At 44.3% G+C, this 17331-nt stretch overlaps 1 protein-coding gene across 2 annotated transcripts in view; it reads right to left on the bottom strand.

The window, feature by feature from the left end:
* XPNPEP1 (X-prolyl aminopeptidase (aminopeptidase P) 1, soluble) overlaps positions 1–17331 on the bottom strand; it is a 55117-nt gene that overhangs the window by 32194 nt on the left and 5592 nt on the right. For both annotated transcript variants that reach the window (XM_011967563.1, XM_011967564.1), the window contains exon 2: positions 14872–14996. In XM_011967563.1, the coding sequence (XP_011822953.1) occupies positions 14872–14988 (117 nt within the window). In that variant the 5' untranslated portion in view covers positions 14989–14996. The remainder of the gene's footprint in view (positions 1–14871; positions 14997–17331) is intronic.

The following is a 17331-nucleotide window of genomic DNA, read 5'->3' as shown; positions in this document are numbered from 1 at the left end:
TGTTAAGCACCAATAATTCCCTAACTTCAGTTTCTGTAGATACTGACTTGTTTCCAAACTTCCTGTCTGGGTCCTCCTCTGAGGGGGCATCACCAATCTCTCCCATGCAGGCCCCATCCCCTCCTGTCAGGGAGTGAGTGAAATGCTTCATCCAATCCAGGAGGCTTCCGCAAAATAAAATGTCATGTCCAAAACCAAGGTCTTCTCAGCTGATAATCCCCTTGCCTCTGTATGTAAGGGGGTTAGGGAGTGAAGAAAGTAAGAAATTCTTATGCCTAGGCAAAGGGTACAAGTCAAAGTGTGCAACTTCTGGTAATAGCCAGTGAGGCACAGAGAGTTTAAGTAACTTGCCCGGAATCACACAGCTAATTAAGTAGCAGAGGCAGGATTTGAACCTAGGCAGTCAACTCCAGAGTCTGGACTCTGAAGCCCTATGCCAGGCTGCCAATGCATGACACTTTATCTCTCACCCTCATCACTCTCTAGGATAAGACCAATAGCAAATGAGAAAACTGAGGTTCAAAGAGAGAATCTTTAAGTAACCTGCCCACTGACAAGTTAACGGTAGGCCAGGATCCAAAGCCACGCCTGCCTGAGAACAGAGCTGCTGCTCCTTCTGCAGTTATCACGATTCTCGAAAGCCAAAGGACCTGGCAAGGTTAAGAAAGTTCAGGGTGGGGAATGGGGCTGCTGGCCAGACCCACGGCATTTTTAGGACAGTCAACGTGATGTAGGGGGAAAAGGCCCTCATGTTCCTTTCCTGCAGTATGGTTAAGAATTATCCCTTTCAGCCGGGCACAGTGGCTCATGCCTGTAATCCTGGCACTTTGGGTGGCTGAGGTGGGAGGACTGCTTGAGCTCAGGAACTCGAGACCAGCCTGAGAGCATGGTGAAACCTCATCTCTACAAAAAATACAAAAATTAGCCAGGCCCGGTGGCACGTGCCTGTAGTGCCAGCTATTCAGGAGGCTGAGATGGGAGGATAATCTGAGCCCGGGAGGTTGAGGCTGCACAGTGAGGCGTGATTGCGCCACTGTATTCCAGCCTAGGCAACAGAGTGAGACATTGTCTCAAAAAACAAAAAAAATAAAAAGAACTGCCTCTTTCACCAAGGCACCAGCAATCACAGTCTCAAACCAGCCTCCAGGGAGATACCAGAAGGGCCAGCATAGAGAACCACAATGGCAGGATAAAGCAGCTCTGGGCCACCTGCCCTCTAGCCCAGGCCCAGCTGCATAGTCTGCAACAAGTCCTGGCAGCTCTCTCAGCCTCATTTCCTCATCCCTAAGACAGGTCATTTCAGATTGCTAAATGCAACAGCAAGCACGTTTTATTCCTACAGCATAAAGGAACATTCAGTCAACAGCAGTAAGGAAATAGAAAGAAATGGCCACCAGCATCGTTTAGAACTGCAGAATCCTCGTGTGTTTATTAACCCAGTAATCACTGTGTGCAAGACTTTTTATTAAAAAGTAACAACGGGGGGGAAGGGTGGCCCACACCTCTCCTGGGACTCTTGTGAGAAACAGTAAGTTAATGTCTTTGAAAACTCACTAGAAACCGGAAAGTGCTGCACATATGCAATGGAAGAGATATTATTCATCTCTTCTTCCTAAACAGTGAGAAGGCATCTAAGGGGCTGGGAAAACTAAGTTAAAAATAACTCTTGTGCTAAAAATCACTGCGCACAATGGGGAATACACAGTGAGGGCACTCTCCACCAACAACATGACTCCACGGGCTTGGGGCTCTTCAACCCGTGACACAGGGTGAAGATACTGGCAAAGGCTGGCAGAGAACGCAGTGCAGGTCTGAGCCCAGGTGAACTCTTCCACTCAGGGACACAGTACTCTAGGGATGCCCCATCCCTTTCTGCGCAAGCTTGCGAGAGATGGAAGATACGCAGGGTTTAGCTAGACTTCTCCATCAGCAAAGGCAAGGAAAGAGTTCCTCCAAAGGGAGGTGGAATTAACAGCAAATGGACATGTTTAGTTTGGGATGGAGACAAGGCTGGGGTAAGAATGTCCAGACATGACCTAAGTGGTCAACATTCCAGAAAGACATCGCTGAGCAAGGCTGGCCACAGCGTCACCTCCACACTGACAGGCTATGCAGAAGCCACACAACCACTGTGCCCAGGACTGTCACTCTCCTTCTCCCAGGCATGAAGCTGGCAACGCCCAGGGGCGGTCTCCTCAGAGCACAGCATAGGGCCTAAAATAAACCAAAGCTGTAGCATGCTAGGAAAAAGGAACAAAGAAGCACAGCTGCTGGCTTTTCTCAAAACCACCCACTTCTCTCCATTTCTAATAGCAGCACTCAGTCCAAGCCTCCATCATCTCTACCTGGACCACCGCCCCTAGAATCCACTCTGCACATACACTCAGAGTGAGCTTTTCCAAATATCTAAGATCATGTTAGCAACCTCCTTAAAACCCTCCAATGGCTTCCTATAATATTTAAGATAAAATCCAAACTCTGGCCCAGTCAAGGTACTCTGACTTTGCCAGTCCTCTTGCAGCTCTGCTCCCATTCACCATGCTCCAGCCACACCCACCTCCTTTCTGCTCTTTGCATATCCTGAGCTCATTCCTGCCTCAGGGCCTTGGCACATGCGCTTCCTTGTACCTACAAAAGTCTTTCTGATCACGGCATGGCTAGGTCCTTCTCATCATTATACTTGAGATCACATGTCACCTCTACAGAGAGACCTACCTGTACTACCCAGCTATAATAGCCACCCGGCCACTTTTAAGTCTCTGTATAGCTCACACATACTCTAGATATTTGCCTTTTTTGGGGGGGGCGTGGGAGACAGGATCTCCTTCTGTTATCCTAGCTGGAGTGTGGTGACACAATTATGGTTCATTATATCCTTGACCTGTCAGGTTCAAGCAATCCTCCCACCTCAATCTTCTGACTAGCTAGGACTACAGCAGGCACACACCCTTTTTTTTTTTTTTTTTTTGGTAGAAACGGGGTTTTACCACATTGCCAGGCTGGTCTTGAACTTCTGGGCTCAAGTAATCAGCCTGCCTCAGTCTCCCAAAGTGCTAGGATTACAGGCATAAGCCACCATGCTGGGCAATGTTTCTCTTCTTAATGAACTTTTTACATTTTTATTGTCTTGTTCCTCAACCCCTATCTTACCCCCAAGCATGTAAGTTCCATGAGATCAGGGTATCTGTCTTGTCACTGTTCCTGCACTCAGCACAGGTGACACACAGTAGATCCTCAATCCACATTTGTATTACAAATGAACAAGCAGAAGGAGACATGAAGCTTTTCCCTACATCCAGTTAAAACCTCAACCATCTCTATGAAGAAGGAGGAAGGGACCATTAGCCAAGGAATACAGGTGGCCTCTAGAAACTGGAAGAGCCAAGGAAATGGACTCTCCCTGGAGCCTGCAGAAGTAACACAGCCCTGCTCACCCATTTTAGACTTCAGACCTCCAGAACCATAAGAGAATAAATTCGTTTTAAGTCACTGTGGTAATTTGTTATAGCAGTAATAGGAAACTAACACATTATCTAACGGAGAAAAGATTGTAAGGGATTATAAATGGGGTTTCAAACTCAAATACCTCAGGGTACAGGACAAAGGATGTCTTTTCTAAAGACAGCAGCTCCTACTCAGCTCTGATTTCTGAAATGCAGGCCATGTGTTGCCAGTCTTCAATATTTCAGAAGAAGCTAGAAATATGGGTTCATGAGAAATTACCCAATTTTTAAATGTTGGCATCTAATTCCAACAATATAAACAATACATAGCCAGATAAAGCATCTGTAAACTACAAAAAAAAAAAAGCTAGTCATCTCTCAAAAATCTGGTTCATGTGCCCCCTCTTCCATGAAGCTGACTGACCCACTTCAGCTTTCAGAGGCTCCCACATCTCTGAATTTTATAGGACCATCCATGTTGGCACTTATCCATACCCTACCTTGGGTAATGTTGACAAATAATGTTAGCTAAGATTATTTAGTCTGTATTGTTTATTATTGTCTCAACACCTACTAGTCAATAACTGTATTCATTTCCTCTCATTCTAATCCTCATAGCAGTTCTGGAAGGTATCCTCCCTCGCCAATCTACAGATGAAAAAAATGAAGCTTAGAGAAATAACTAACTTCTCCAAAGTAACACCACAGTAAAATCTGAACTCAGGTCTGACTTTTTTTTTTTTTTTTAAAAGATGGACGGCCGGGCGCGGTGGCTCAAGCCTGTAATCCCAGCACTTTGGGAGGCCGAGACGGGCAGATGGATCACAAGGTCAGAAGATGGAGACCATCCTGGCTAACACAGTGAAACCCCGTCTCTACTAAAAAATACAAAAAACTAGCCGGGCGAGGTGGCGGGCACCTGTAGTCCCAGCTACTCGGGAGGCTGAGGCCGGAGAATGGCGTGAACCCGGGAGGCGGAGCTTGCAGTGAGCCGAGATCCGGCCACTGCACTCCAGCCTGGGCGACAGAGCGAGACTCCGTCTCAAAAAAAAAAAAAAAAAAAAAAGATGGAGTCTTGCTTTGTCACCCGGGCTGAAGTGCAGTGGCACAATCTGGGCTCACTACAACCTCCACCTCCTAGGTTCACGCGATTCTCGTGCCTCAGCCTCCCAAGTAGCTGGGATTACGGGCGCCCGCCACTACATCCAGCTAATTTTGGTATTTTTAGTAAAGACAGGGTGTTGCCATGTTGGTCAGGCTGGTCTCGAACTCCTGACTTCAAGTGATCCACCCACCTCGACTTCCCAAAGTGCTAGGATTACGGGCATGAGCCACTGTACCCAGCCTCAGGTCTGACTTTCGAAAGCCCATACCCTTGCAAGCTGCCAAGCAACCTCTTCTAATTTTGTAGAGAAGTTGTACACATCAAGTCCCACAACTAGATTATAAATTCTGAGGGAACAAGGAATACAAGGTATATGCTGCACTTACCTCTACCTTCATCAGCCACATAATAGACATCTCCTACAACCAGCAGTTAGAATTCTGTTCAAGCCTGGTTCCCCACTTACTAGCTGGGTGAACCTGGGGCTCAACTTCCTCATCTGTAAAATGGGGATGAAAATAATGCCCACCTTGAAGGGTTGAGGTGTGACATAAAGCAATTAGTGCATGCCGAACATCTGATGAACTGCAGCACTTATTGCTATGTACTGCACCAAGCTTGACTCTATAGCAAACATAAGAAACTATCTTCTCGAAGTAGACAATCAGCAATTTTAGACAGATACTCCATGAAACATTAACACTAATAAACAGCCATATAAACTATGCTGAACATGCAGTGTGGTATTTGCTACAGTTTAAAGGATGCTCAGATATGCCTTAGATCCATCAGGCCAAGCTCAGAGGTTTGACTGGGCCACCAAGGACAGATGAAGACAGCAGGAAAACAGTCCAGAGACAGGGAAAGGGGTGACAAGGCCGAGAAGCAAGAGGCAAGAGGCGAGAGGCCTGTCATGAGACAGATAGCCAATTAGCCTAATGGCAGGGGCAAGAAGTTCAAGGGAGTAGCTGCAGAGATTTCTGTAAAGGCCGTCTGAAGACAAATAGTCAAAGACCTCAAACATCACACTGAGAGGCTTGAACTTTATCCTGCAAGTTCTAGAGAGACACTAAAAGTTGAAGAGAGGGTGGTGACATGACCAGAGCTGGTTTTTAAGAAGAGGGATCAATATGGCTGGTCACATGCAGATGGAACTTGCCAAGTAAAGCTGACAGCTGACTGCCAAGATAAGCACGACTAAAGTTACTAGAGTCCACATTAGGGTGACATCTTTCCCCCTCCCTGACCCTATTCTCCCATCAGCCATGAGCCTGGCACTGTGCCTCAAACATACAAGGTTCTCAAGAAAAATGAAACTGAATGAAAAAAGGGCCATCGGTCCACAAGAAGTACCAAAGGTTAGACTGTGAATGGAGATGCAGACTCCTTGTTTCCAAATATAAGTTTTTGGCATTTTTTTCTCTCCTAAATGAAACCAAGTCAGGGTATGTGGGAAAAACTGATAGCTGTCCAAAGATTCGTGCTCCTTCCTTAGCGTAGAAGAGTCACTGGAAAGTAGCTGCCCAGCCAGGCCTTCATTCCCACGCCTCCTTACATTGAGGTGAGGTCACATGATTGACTCTCATCAATGAAATGTGGGTAAGAGGTGATGCCTGGGTCAGGGCTCTTACAAATGAGTGTGCCCTGTCCATACTCTTTCCCCTTCCACCAGCTAAAATGATGGCACTATGGGATGGAAAGAGCCTGGATCCCTGAATCACTTTCCCTCAAGGTAGAGGGAAGTCCCCCACCAACCAGGAACACCCACTCTATACTGCTACATGAAATAAGAAATAAGCCTTTACAATACTAGGCCACTGAAACTTCGAGATGTGTTACCACAGCCAGCACTATTCTAACACAACCGATAAACTCACTGTGGGATAAAAATCACCAACTCCACCCCAAGAGAAAGCCTATTTATGAAATACAAAACAAAACAGGAAGCTGACTCCAGGAGAATGGAGTAGGGTCCAAAGAGTTTAGGAAAATCTGATTCACGTCTTCCAGGAGGAGGAACCATAAACAAAGCCAAAAATTCACATTGGCAGAGTCAGTCCCTGACAAAACATCACCCTTTGACTAAGCCAAGCCCAACAACACAATATGGGGTCTTACAGATGAGGAAAATGGGGAATCAGGATTTCTAAAAGGCAGAGCTGGCACAGCTATGACTCCAACCAAGGATTCTCCTGGTTTGAGGCAAGTGGTGACCACAAATCCCAATGTATGACTAGGATGGTACATGAAAGCATCCATGTCTGTACCAGAGAGAACAGACAATCCCTTGCTAAAAAAGTCCCCCAGGGCCCAAGCTCATTAATCCACAACCCTAATACCACAACCCTTGTTCTGAGTTTAAAAATAAGAAACTCTTAAGAGTTACAGAGGACAGAGAGAAGCAGACCACTGGAGTGCCAAGTCCTTGCGTAATTATGCGTTTGAGGTACGTTTTCTCTCTAGCAGGGAACAGTGTGTGGGTGTGTATATTTGTGTTTTGGAAAGTACACAAAGGACAGAATTCAAGATTCCCCTTCACTTCTCCAACACCCTCCCCTCCCCAACCGTAGGAGAAACTCCATCAACCCAGAATCTACCCTGAAACGAAACAATTAGGAACAAGAGCCGCAGGGAATAGCAGCCTCTCTATTACTGAGGAGACGACTATGGCAGGTCACACATGAAGCCAGCCCTTCCTTCTTGTTCTCACAATCACAGCAAGGATCCAGAGCCCCACTTAACAGAGTCACCCCAACTATGTCTCTCTTCTCCACAGGAACTAAAACAAGGAGCCCATTTCTTTCTGTTGATGGTACCATAAACACTCTCAGGCTTCAAACCTTCCCAATCCCCTCTGCCACGTGCCTGCAAGGTCCACATTTAATCCAAGGTCTACTACTTCTCCAAATCCTACCCCTCCCTCTCTGCTCCTAACCCCAGTAACCCAAGTCCAGCCCCTCTTTACCCCAACTATGAGATCCTGCAAGGCCTAACAGGTTTCCCAATTCGCAGAGTCTCCTTTCTCCAATCCATACTAAACACTGCTCCTTCTGATCATGTCACTCTAAAATCCTGATTCTCGTGGTCAAGGACAACCGTGAGCAGTCGGGGGTAACTCATGGATGGTCTTAATCTGGCCCCTGTTTTCCTTTCTTCTTCAAGCTTATTGTCATGCACGTTCTCCTAATTCCATAGATATCCATGGTATTTCTTACCATTTGACCCAGCCATCCTATTACTGGGTATATACCCAAAGGATTATAAATCATGCTGCTATAAGGACACATGCACACGTATGTTTGTTGTGGCACTATTCACAATAGCAAAGACTTGGAACCAACCCAAATGTCCATCAATGATAGACTGGATTAAGAAAATGTGGCACATATACACCATGGAATTCTATGCTGCCATTAAAAAGGATGAGTTCATGTCCTTTGTAGGGACATGGATGAAGCTGGAAACCATCATTCTCAGCAAGGACAGAAAACCAAACACAGCATGTTCTCACTCATAGGTGGGAACTGAACAATGAGATAACTTGGAGACAGAGTCAGGAACATCACACACCGGGGTCTGTCACAAGGTGGGGGATGGGGGAGGGATAGCATTAGGGGATATACCTAAGGTAAACGACAAGTTAATGGGTGCAGCATACCAACATGGCACATGTATACATGTGTAACAAACCTGCATGTTGTGCTCATGTACCCTAGAACTTAAAGTATAAAAAATAAAATAAAAAGATATCCATGGTATTTCTTGTGCTTCTCTCCCTCTTTCCATGCATCCAAATTCTACCCGTTCACGTTCCAATTTAAATCCTACTTCCTCCATGAAGACTTCCTTGATTCTGCCAGCTTAAAATACTGTCACCTTTGAATTCAGTTCACACTTTAAGTAAACTTACATTACAGTTGCCACCAGCCACATGTGTCTAAGCACTTGAAATGTGGCTGTTGTGACTGAGAAACAGAATACTTAATTTTATTTCACTTTAATAAATTGAAATACAAATTTAAAAACTGATATTCAAGATTCAGTTACTGGAAAACTTTTAGGTAGGTTTAGAAAAACTTGGGTATGTTTTTGAGTCTTGAGTCCACCTTTTCAACTGTTAGTTTTATGAAATCTAAACACAGATCAAATATTTCCAATGAAAATTTCACATTCAAAGTGCAAAGTTTTGGAAATGTAAAATACTTCCCATATTTGAAATTTCAGCATAAAAAGGAATGTAAAGTATCTTCTTAATAATTTTTATAATGATGATGTGCTAAAATAATATTTTGGATATGTTAGATTAATATGCTATTAAAATTAATTTCACTGCTCTTTTACTTTAATGTGTCTATGAGAACATTTAATATTACATATGTATCTCACAGATTTCTACCAGACAGTGCTAATGACGTCCTTTCACATGACATGCACCAATTTCTTTTTGTGTTCGCATTTATGACTGTGGCTTACCTATTCTTTAATCTCTTCAAAGGGAATTTCATTCGTCTCTACAACAGTAATAACAACAACAATAGCTGCAGCTAATATGATGAGACTTTTCAGGTGACATCAAGCATTGAAGCTGCAAGCATTCAAGTGCTTCAAGCATTCACATCTACAGTATGAACTCATTTCATCTTAACAATAGCCCATGCGGTACATACTGTCATAATCTCCTTTTTGAGAATACAAAAACTGAGACCCAGAAAGTTTAACTGACACTTTCGAATTTCATGTAACTTGCCTGATGTCAAGCAACTAGTAAGTGGCAAATCTGGCATCTGAACCCAGAAAGGCTCTAGAGCTCATACAATTACCTATATGCTAACTACCTGCCCTCTGCATTTGCCCCAGGACCTAGCCCCGAGCAGCAGTCAGAAAACATGCAAACAAACAAAACACAACTTCCCCACATAAGTAAGACAGACAGCTAAGCTACAGCAGTAGAAATGACAGTGAAGATTATAAAAGAAAAAGTGGAGAGGGGTGATGAAGATGGAAGGACAGCAAGAGTGCAAAAAATGTAAGAGTGTGAAGTCTAAACAGCGACTTCTGCAATAAGAGCAACAGCTAACACCGAGCAAGCTTGACACATTTTGTATTTTCAGGATGTTGCTAGAAAACACATCTGTCTGGTATTAAAGCCTCAGTTTCCTCATGGAGGGAAAAGCCATCCAATTCTGATATTGTAGGATCATTAGCAGGAGATAAAGAGCTGAGGGAAAGCCTGGAACACACCCTGTGGCTTGGATGGCCTCACTGCCACTCCCAGAAGAAACTGCTTTGGGTGTATTAGGCCACACCTACTGTCAAAGGTAGAACATTTTTAAGTATCAGTCAGGGTATCCAAAAATCAGCTTTATGATGACCAAACAAACAAACAAAAAAAGCTGGAAAAGGAACAGCACCCAGAACCAAGAACATCAAGATGAACTTGACTTAGCTACAAGATGTCGGTGTCTCCTACCAGTAAACACACAGATAATATCCTAACTCCAGGCAAAAGAAAACTGAAACTGAAATACAAAGACTACAAAGCTTCCAACACACCCTTAACCAGAAACCTTCAACTTTTAATTCAAGTAACATACGCTGGTCGAATCTTTCTGTATACTGAGGCCTCCCCTGGAGGTGAAGATTCACAAATAGTAGAGCTATTAAGTAGTCTTCAGCTGGGGTTCCATGACGGCCTGTGAGAACCCTTTCGGAGGAGGGCCCCAATTTCAGACAACTGTGCCAGGCGACTTACAGAACTGCCCAAACCAACTGCTACATAATCATAATGTGCTCCAGTTGCAGGAACCACCATCTGCTCAACACCAATAGGGTGACTGCAATCAAATTGGCCTAGGGCAACTGTCCAATGCTTGAAGGGCAGCAAATTAAAAATGCCACTGGTGAGTCCAGCAGAGAATCCATGTGACATGAAGCCCACATCCAAAGGCTGAGGCCTGGGACTGACAGGAAACAAGGAAGAGCTAGCTCATCAGAGGGGCCCAAAGAAAAAACAAAATTCCTTGAAGACAAGGCAATGGTCTGCCCTTCTTAAACAGGGGAGTGCCCAGCTCCTCTGCTACCTACGACTCCTGCCATAACTCAGGCCCAAATCACAGTGGCCAGCCTACTTCCTCATCCAGTCCTTGGTCAAGATGATACTTTGCTTCATATGAAGTCGGTCAAATTTTTTTTGTTGTTTTTTTGTTTTTTTGTTTTTTGAGACAGGATCTTGCGCTGTCACCTAAGCTGGAGCGCAGTGGCATGATCTCAGCTCACTGCAACCTCCACTCCCAGGTTCAAGTGATTCTCCCACCACAGCCTCCCAGGAAGTCAGGACTACAGGCATGAGCCACCACACCCAGCTAATTTTTGTATTTTTTGGCAGAGACGGGCTGGTTTCGAACTCCTGACCTCAGGTGATCGGCCCGCCTCAGCCTTCCAAAATGCTCGGATTACAGGCGTGAGGCACCACACCCAGCCTGAAGTTGATCAATCTTATTTGTCTATTCTAAAAAACACAGATGAACCTCACCAAGTCTATCCTCACCGTCCCACTTCTACTAAATTTAACAGTTATGTACCCAGCCTCATGGCCTCCTCACATGCCACCACCCCGCTTCCAGCTTGATATTCTACTTTTCCTATATTCTGCCAGGCTGAACAGCCAGTGAGCTGGTGCCTGAATATACCTCTCACTCTGACCTCTCCCTTCATCCACCTCTACATGCAAGACCCATCATCGGATGAAAAGTGCTATCACAGAACAACACACAAAGGTATTCCATGGGACACTAGATTCTCCCACCCCACCCCTGAAATAACTAGGAAAATTCCATGGACATTTAAGTCCGAAAAAAGTTGAATACTTTATCCCCTCCTTAGAGGTACAGAGTGCACGTCAGCATATTAAAGGCCCTGAGAAGTCCTGCAGCTATGAAACTCACAGGGGCAAAGGACCTGAATAAACATTTTCTCCAAACAAAATATACAAATGGGACCAAAAAGCATATGAAAAGATACTCAACAACACTAATCATCAGGTAATACAAATCAAATCTACAATAAGCCATCACCTCACAACAAAACAAAAAATAACGAGTGCTCGTGAGGAAGTGGAAGAACTGGAACCCGGTGCACCATCAGTGGGAATGCAAAATAGTACAGGTGCTGTGGAAAACAGTATGGAAGCTCCCCCAGAAATTACAAATAGAAGGATCATATGATCTGGCAATCTCACTTGTGGGCATATATCCAAAAGAATGGAAAACAGGATCTTAAAAAGATATTTGCAAACCCATGTTCATTGCAACATTGCTCACAACAGCCAAGAGGTGGAAAAAACTGAAATGACCATCCACAGAACAGGTTTAAAAAAAAAAAAAAAAGTCTCTAAATAAAATGGAATATTATTCAGCCTTATAAAAGAAAGAAATCCTGTTATACGTTACAACATGGATGAACCTTGGGCACTATGCTAAGTGAAATAAGCCAGTCACAAAAAGACAAATACTGCATGATTCCAATTACATGCGTTATCTAAAGTAGGCAAACTTTTTTTGAGACGGAATCTCGCTCTGTCACCCAGGCTGGAGTACAGTGGCGCAATCTCAGCTGGCTCACTGCAATCTCCGCCTCTCAGGATCAAGCAAATTCTCCTGCCTCAGCCTCCTGAGCGGAGGGATTACAAGCGCGTGCCAGCACACCTGGCTAATTTTTGTATTTTTAGTAGAGACAGGGTTTCACCATGTTGATCAGGCTGGTCTCCAACTCCTGACCTCATGATCCGCCTGCCTCGGCCTCCCAAAGTGCTGGGATTACAGGCGTGAGCCACCATGACTGGCCCGGCAAAATCTTAGAAAGAGAAAGTAGAATGGTGGTTGCCAGGGACAGGAGGGGAAAAGAGAGACTACGAGGAACTGTTTAATCGATATACAGTTTCAGTTTTGCAAGATGAAAAAGTTCTAGAGATCTGTTGCACAACAATATGTGCATGCAGGCCGGGCGCGGTGGCTCAAGCCTGTAATCCCAGCACTTTGGGAGGCTGAGGCGGGTGGATCACGAGGTCAGGAGATCGAGACCATCCTGGCTAACACAGTGAAACCTCGTCTCTACTAAAAAATACAAAAAACTAGCCGGACGAGGTGGCGGGCGCCTGTAGTCCCAGCTACTCGGGAGGCTGAGGCAGGACAATGGCGCAAACCCGGGAGGCAGAGCTTGCAGTGAGCCGAGATCCAGCCACTGCACTCCAGCCTGGGCAACAGAGCGAGACTCTGTCTCAAAAAAAAAAAAAAAAAAGTGCAGTAGTTAACACTACAGTATTGTACATTTTTAAATGATTAAAATAAATGTCATATTACACATTTTTTACCACAATAAAAAAACGCTGTTCAGCTCATTTCATTTTCTCAACTAACAAATATATTTTTTGTAGAGCATCTTACAAGACACAACAGGAATACTGAAGAACACAGTTTGGGGAACACTGTTCTAAACATCAAAGTATCCTAAACTTCATACCGTTGTCTCAGACATCCGATCCCCTTGGTTATTCATTTGAAGCCCTTCATTTGCCCCTAAGGCTAGGAAATCCAAGTCTCCAGGCAGAGATCCAATCTTGTGGTTGAGTGGTCCCCAGGTTAACACAGGCCTGACATTGTCACAACCATGTAGACTAGGAACTCTGGGGAGAGGCAAGAAGTCAGCCAGCCAGAATGGATATGTTTTGGGATCTTGCTCAACTTACAGAAATACCCTTATCTACCACCCCCTCCATTATGGTGGACTGGTAGACCCCCATTACTCATGTCTGACATCACACAGACACGCGCACGTGCACACACACAGAGTAACCAGGACCATACAGAACCAAGTTGCTACATATACCAATCAAGTTCTCACCCTGGACTTTGAATTTGAGGGATTAAAGTTCTAGCTCAATCTGGTATTTTGAAACTAAGAGAGGAAAAGATATAAATGTAGGTGTTGTCAGGTGTATACGACCCACCCAGTTGGCTGAAGAAAAGAAACTGATATGCAGCAAGACCTGAAAACCCTCCCGTCCCAGTTCTTCTTGAAGGCCTGCTGCATTCTTGCCCTCAGGCTCCACAAGACATCCTATCTGAGGCCCTGACATGCATAACTCTGAGAGCACCATTCACAATCTGGCATTGTGCCAATATGGTGGCTCTGCCCTTGAATCCTTATAAAGCATTTTTACTAATCAAGGTATCTCAAGGCAGTTTCTACAACCTGCAACTGAAGAATCCTGTAACAACAGTTTTATTTCCCACTACTGCTTTTTACTTCCCTGGTCTCTTGCCAGGGAAACCTGTCCCACTGTTTCTGAAAAGCACTCGAAGCTTCCCTGTTTCTTGCCTTCGCTGCCACTAATACTTTTACCTAGAACCTCTTTCCTCCTCCTCCACCCCATCCCTCTATTTACCCAAACTCCACCCATCCTTCAAGGTCCAATTCAAATGCCTCCCCTGCACCATGAAGCTCTTCATTATCTTCCCCTCTCACCCTCAAACTTCCACAGCCTTCTGTCCGGATTTTCTTGATCACACTTACCACATTTTACAATACAGGTATGTGCATGTACATCTAAACTCCATTATTAAGCTGTATGCTTCTTAAAACCAGGAACAATTCTCATCTCTGTATCATGTCTAATACCTGAGATGGGTAGGGCCTTATATATAAGCAAAGGCTGGGAAAACTATACTTACAGATGATTCTGTGGAAGAATAGCACTCTTATATTATTTCATCTCTCACTAAACCATAACCCCAGTGAGAGCAGACATTCAACCTTAAGTTCATCTTTGAACCCTACAGCACCATAACCACAGTGTAAGCACTCAAACACTTGCTGACTCAATGACCTCACACTGGATCCCAGAATCCTTTTACCCTACTGCCTGTCAACCCTATCACATGAGGTCTCTGCCTCTCCAACTCTCCTGGATTGGGCAAAAGAAAGACAGGGCAAACAATTCTGCTAGGAACAGAGTGTGGCAGACGAGATGTGGAGTATGCCAGCAATAGAAAGTTCCAGAACTTCTGTCCCTTAATTTGCCCACTAATTCTTCATTGAAAGATGGCTAAGTCACTGGAATCAAGGAACCCAGGGCCAATCCACAAGCATTCAGTGAGACCTACTGGACACAGATCCCCATAGCAAGCCCTGGAAGGGCCTGGTTGTGGCCCTGGTTGTGGGTTGACAATTAGAATCCTACAAACGCATTAGGGCTGGGCAAAAAAAAAAGACTGAAAAGAAAGGAGAGGCTGAGGAGTTCCATCACAGCCCATTTCCATGCAGTACCTGATGAGCATCTCCCGATGGGATGATGTAGGCCTGGATCGGTTCAGTCACATACTCAGAGTTCCTCATGGCTTGTCTCAGCTGCCGAAGCAGCTCTGAAGTCACCTTTGGAGGCATTCTGCTGTCTGCAACAACAGGAGAGTTTATTTCAAAACCAGCCTGCCCCCTGCAATTCAATGTCCAGTTCGAAGTGGGCCCCAGAGAGGAGTGCCTTCCACGTTCTGACCCACTCCCAGTTAGGTCTTCAAACTGACCACCCCACCACCAGACCGAGACCAAAGCTGCCAGAAACACTAATGTTCACAGTTCTTAAATACTACCTCCAAGTAGCCATTTGTGGCCAGCAAAGTTTAGCTACTAACCATTTTCAAATTGACTGGTTACCTCTGTCACTCCTAGGATTTCACTCATGAATAGGAGATAAACAAGTATACAGAAATTTAGGTGTTTATCTTTGTTTATAGTAGAAAAAAAACAGGAGAAGTGTATGATTTTATAGTTAATAGTTAAACTATAATACATACAACAGTATACTGTGTACTCATTACAAATTACACAGACCTAGAAAAGAATTACATAGACTTACATATTTGATTACATATTTGATACCTAGAGAACACTTGTGGGTGATTAAAAACAGATGACAGGCCAGGTAAGGTGGCTCACGCCTATAATCCCAGCACTTTAGGAGAGGCCAAAGCAGGCAGATCACAAGGTCAGGAGATCGAGACCATCCTGGCCAATATGGTGAAACCCCATCTCTACAAAAATATAAAAAATTAGCCAGGTGTGGTGGCACGTGCCTGTAGTGCCAGCTACTCCAGAGGCTGAGGCAGGACTGCTTGCACTCGGGAGGCAGAGGTTGCAGTGACCTGAGACCACACCACTGCACTCCAGCCTAACGAAAGACTAAGACTCCATCTCAAAAAAAACAAACAACAACAAAAACAAAAAAAAAAAAATAACAAAAAAAAAAAAAACCACATATAGATTGTTCTTATTTAAAATTGTGTATGTATATATGCAGAGAGAAGTTTCTACAAGGACAGTCACCCAAGTGTTAAGAGTGGTTACCTTTGAGTAAGTAAATTTGGAGTGATTATTGTCTTCTTGTATTTTTCTGCTTTTTAAATTTGACTGCTTTAAAAGAAGTATGTTTTATAAACTTTTTGTTAAATACCCAGCTAGATTTAGAGAAGAAAGTTCCGTCCACTAGGAGTCAGAAGTCTTATCTTCTAGTGAATACCTGCTACCAACCAGCTGTGCAAGGGAGAAGGGGGCCAGGGCCTCAACGCTCTGTTCTCCTCTTTTAAAGTATGGCAGGAGTGGCCGGGCGCGGTGGCTCACGCCTGTAATCCCAGCACTTTGGGAGGCCGAGGCGGGTGGATCACGAGGTCAGGAGATCAAGACCATCCTGGTTAACACAGTGAAACCCCATCTCTACCAAAAATACAAAAAAAATTAGCCGGACGTGGTGGCAGGCACCTGTAGTCCCAGCTACTTGGGAAGCTGAGGCAGGAGAATGGCGTGAACCCGGGAGGCAGAGCTTGCAGTGAGCCAGGATCACGCCACTGTACTGCAGCTCTAGGCAACAGAGCGAGACTCTGTCTCGATACTTTATCTAAAGTATGGCGGGAGTGGATGAGACCCAAGGTTTTCAAACGAAGTCCCAAGGCTCCAGGGGAGTCTACCATTCAAATAAAACCAGAGCTGGAATCACCAGCTTTAGAAAATACAAATAGGAATAGAAATATAAAACTAATTAAACTGAAATGTAAAAGATGTTAACTGTGGTCCTACTAGAAATTCGTAAACTTGTTTCATCTATATCTATAGTCAGGGATAGTCTCTTGTACTCACTAAGTGGAAGCACAGATGATGCACGCTGGCTTAACCACTTTAGTTGGTTCTTCAAAAAGACCTTTTCTCAACAATCACTGATATTAGTTAATGTTCTGATAAACATCATAGCTGTAGTCCTATGTCTACATAAAAAAAACAACTTCAGAAGAAGCCAATTATAGAACAGTGATCAAGCATATTTCACTATATCCTATACACTGGCACAAAACTATACTATTAGAATTCAAAGTAGAATGAGTTTTTCCAACCATTTTTAATAGACTTCATTTTTTACAGCAGTTACAGGTTCACAGCAAAACTGAGCAGAAAATATAGAGTTCCCACGTAGCTTCAGTTCCAACACACACATAGCCCCCTGCCACTATCTGCATGCCCCACCAGAGTAGTACATTTGTTAAAATGGATAAACTTATATTAACACATCATCATCACCCTAGGTCCACAGCTTACTCCTGCATTCATTCGTGGTGTTGTACATTCTATGGGTTTTGAACAATGTGTAATGGCACGGATCCACCATTATAGTATCACACAGAGTACTTTCACTGCCCTGAAAATTCTCTGTGCACATGCAGCCTATTCATTCCTCCCTCCGCC

The sequence above is a fragment of the Mandrillus leucophaeus genome, unplaced genomic scaffold (genome assembly GCF_000951045.1).
Source record: "Mandrillus leucophaeus isolate KB7577 unplaced genomic scaffold, Mleu.le_1.0 Scaffold80, whole genome shotgun sequence".
Classification (NCBI taxonomy): domain Eukaryota; kingdom Metazoa; phylum Chordata; class Mammalia; order Primates; family Cercopithecidae; genus Mandrillus; species Mandrillus leucophaeus.
Note: the sequence above shows the minus strand (reverse complement) of the source record. Positions and strands in the feature narration are given on the sequence as shown.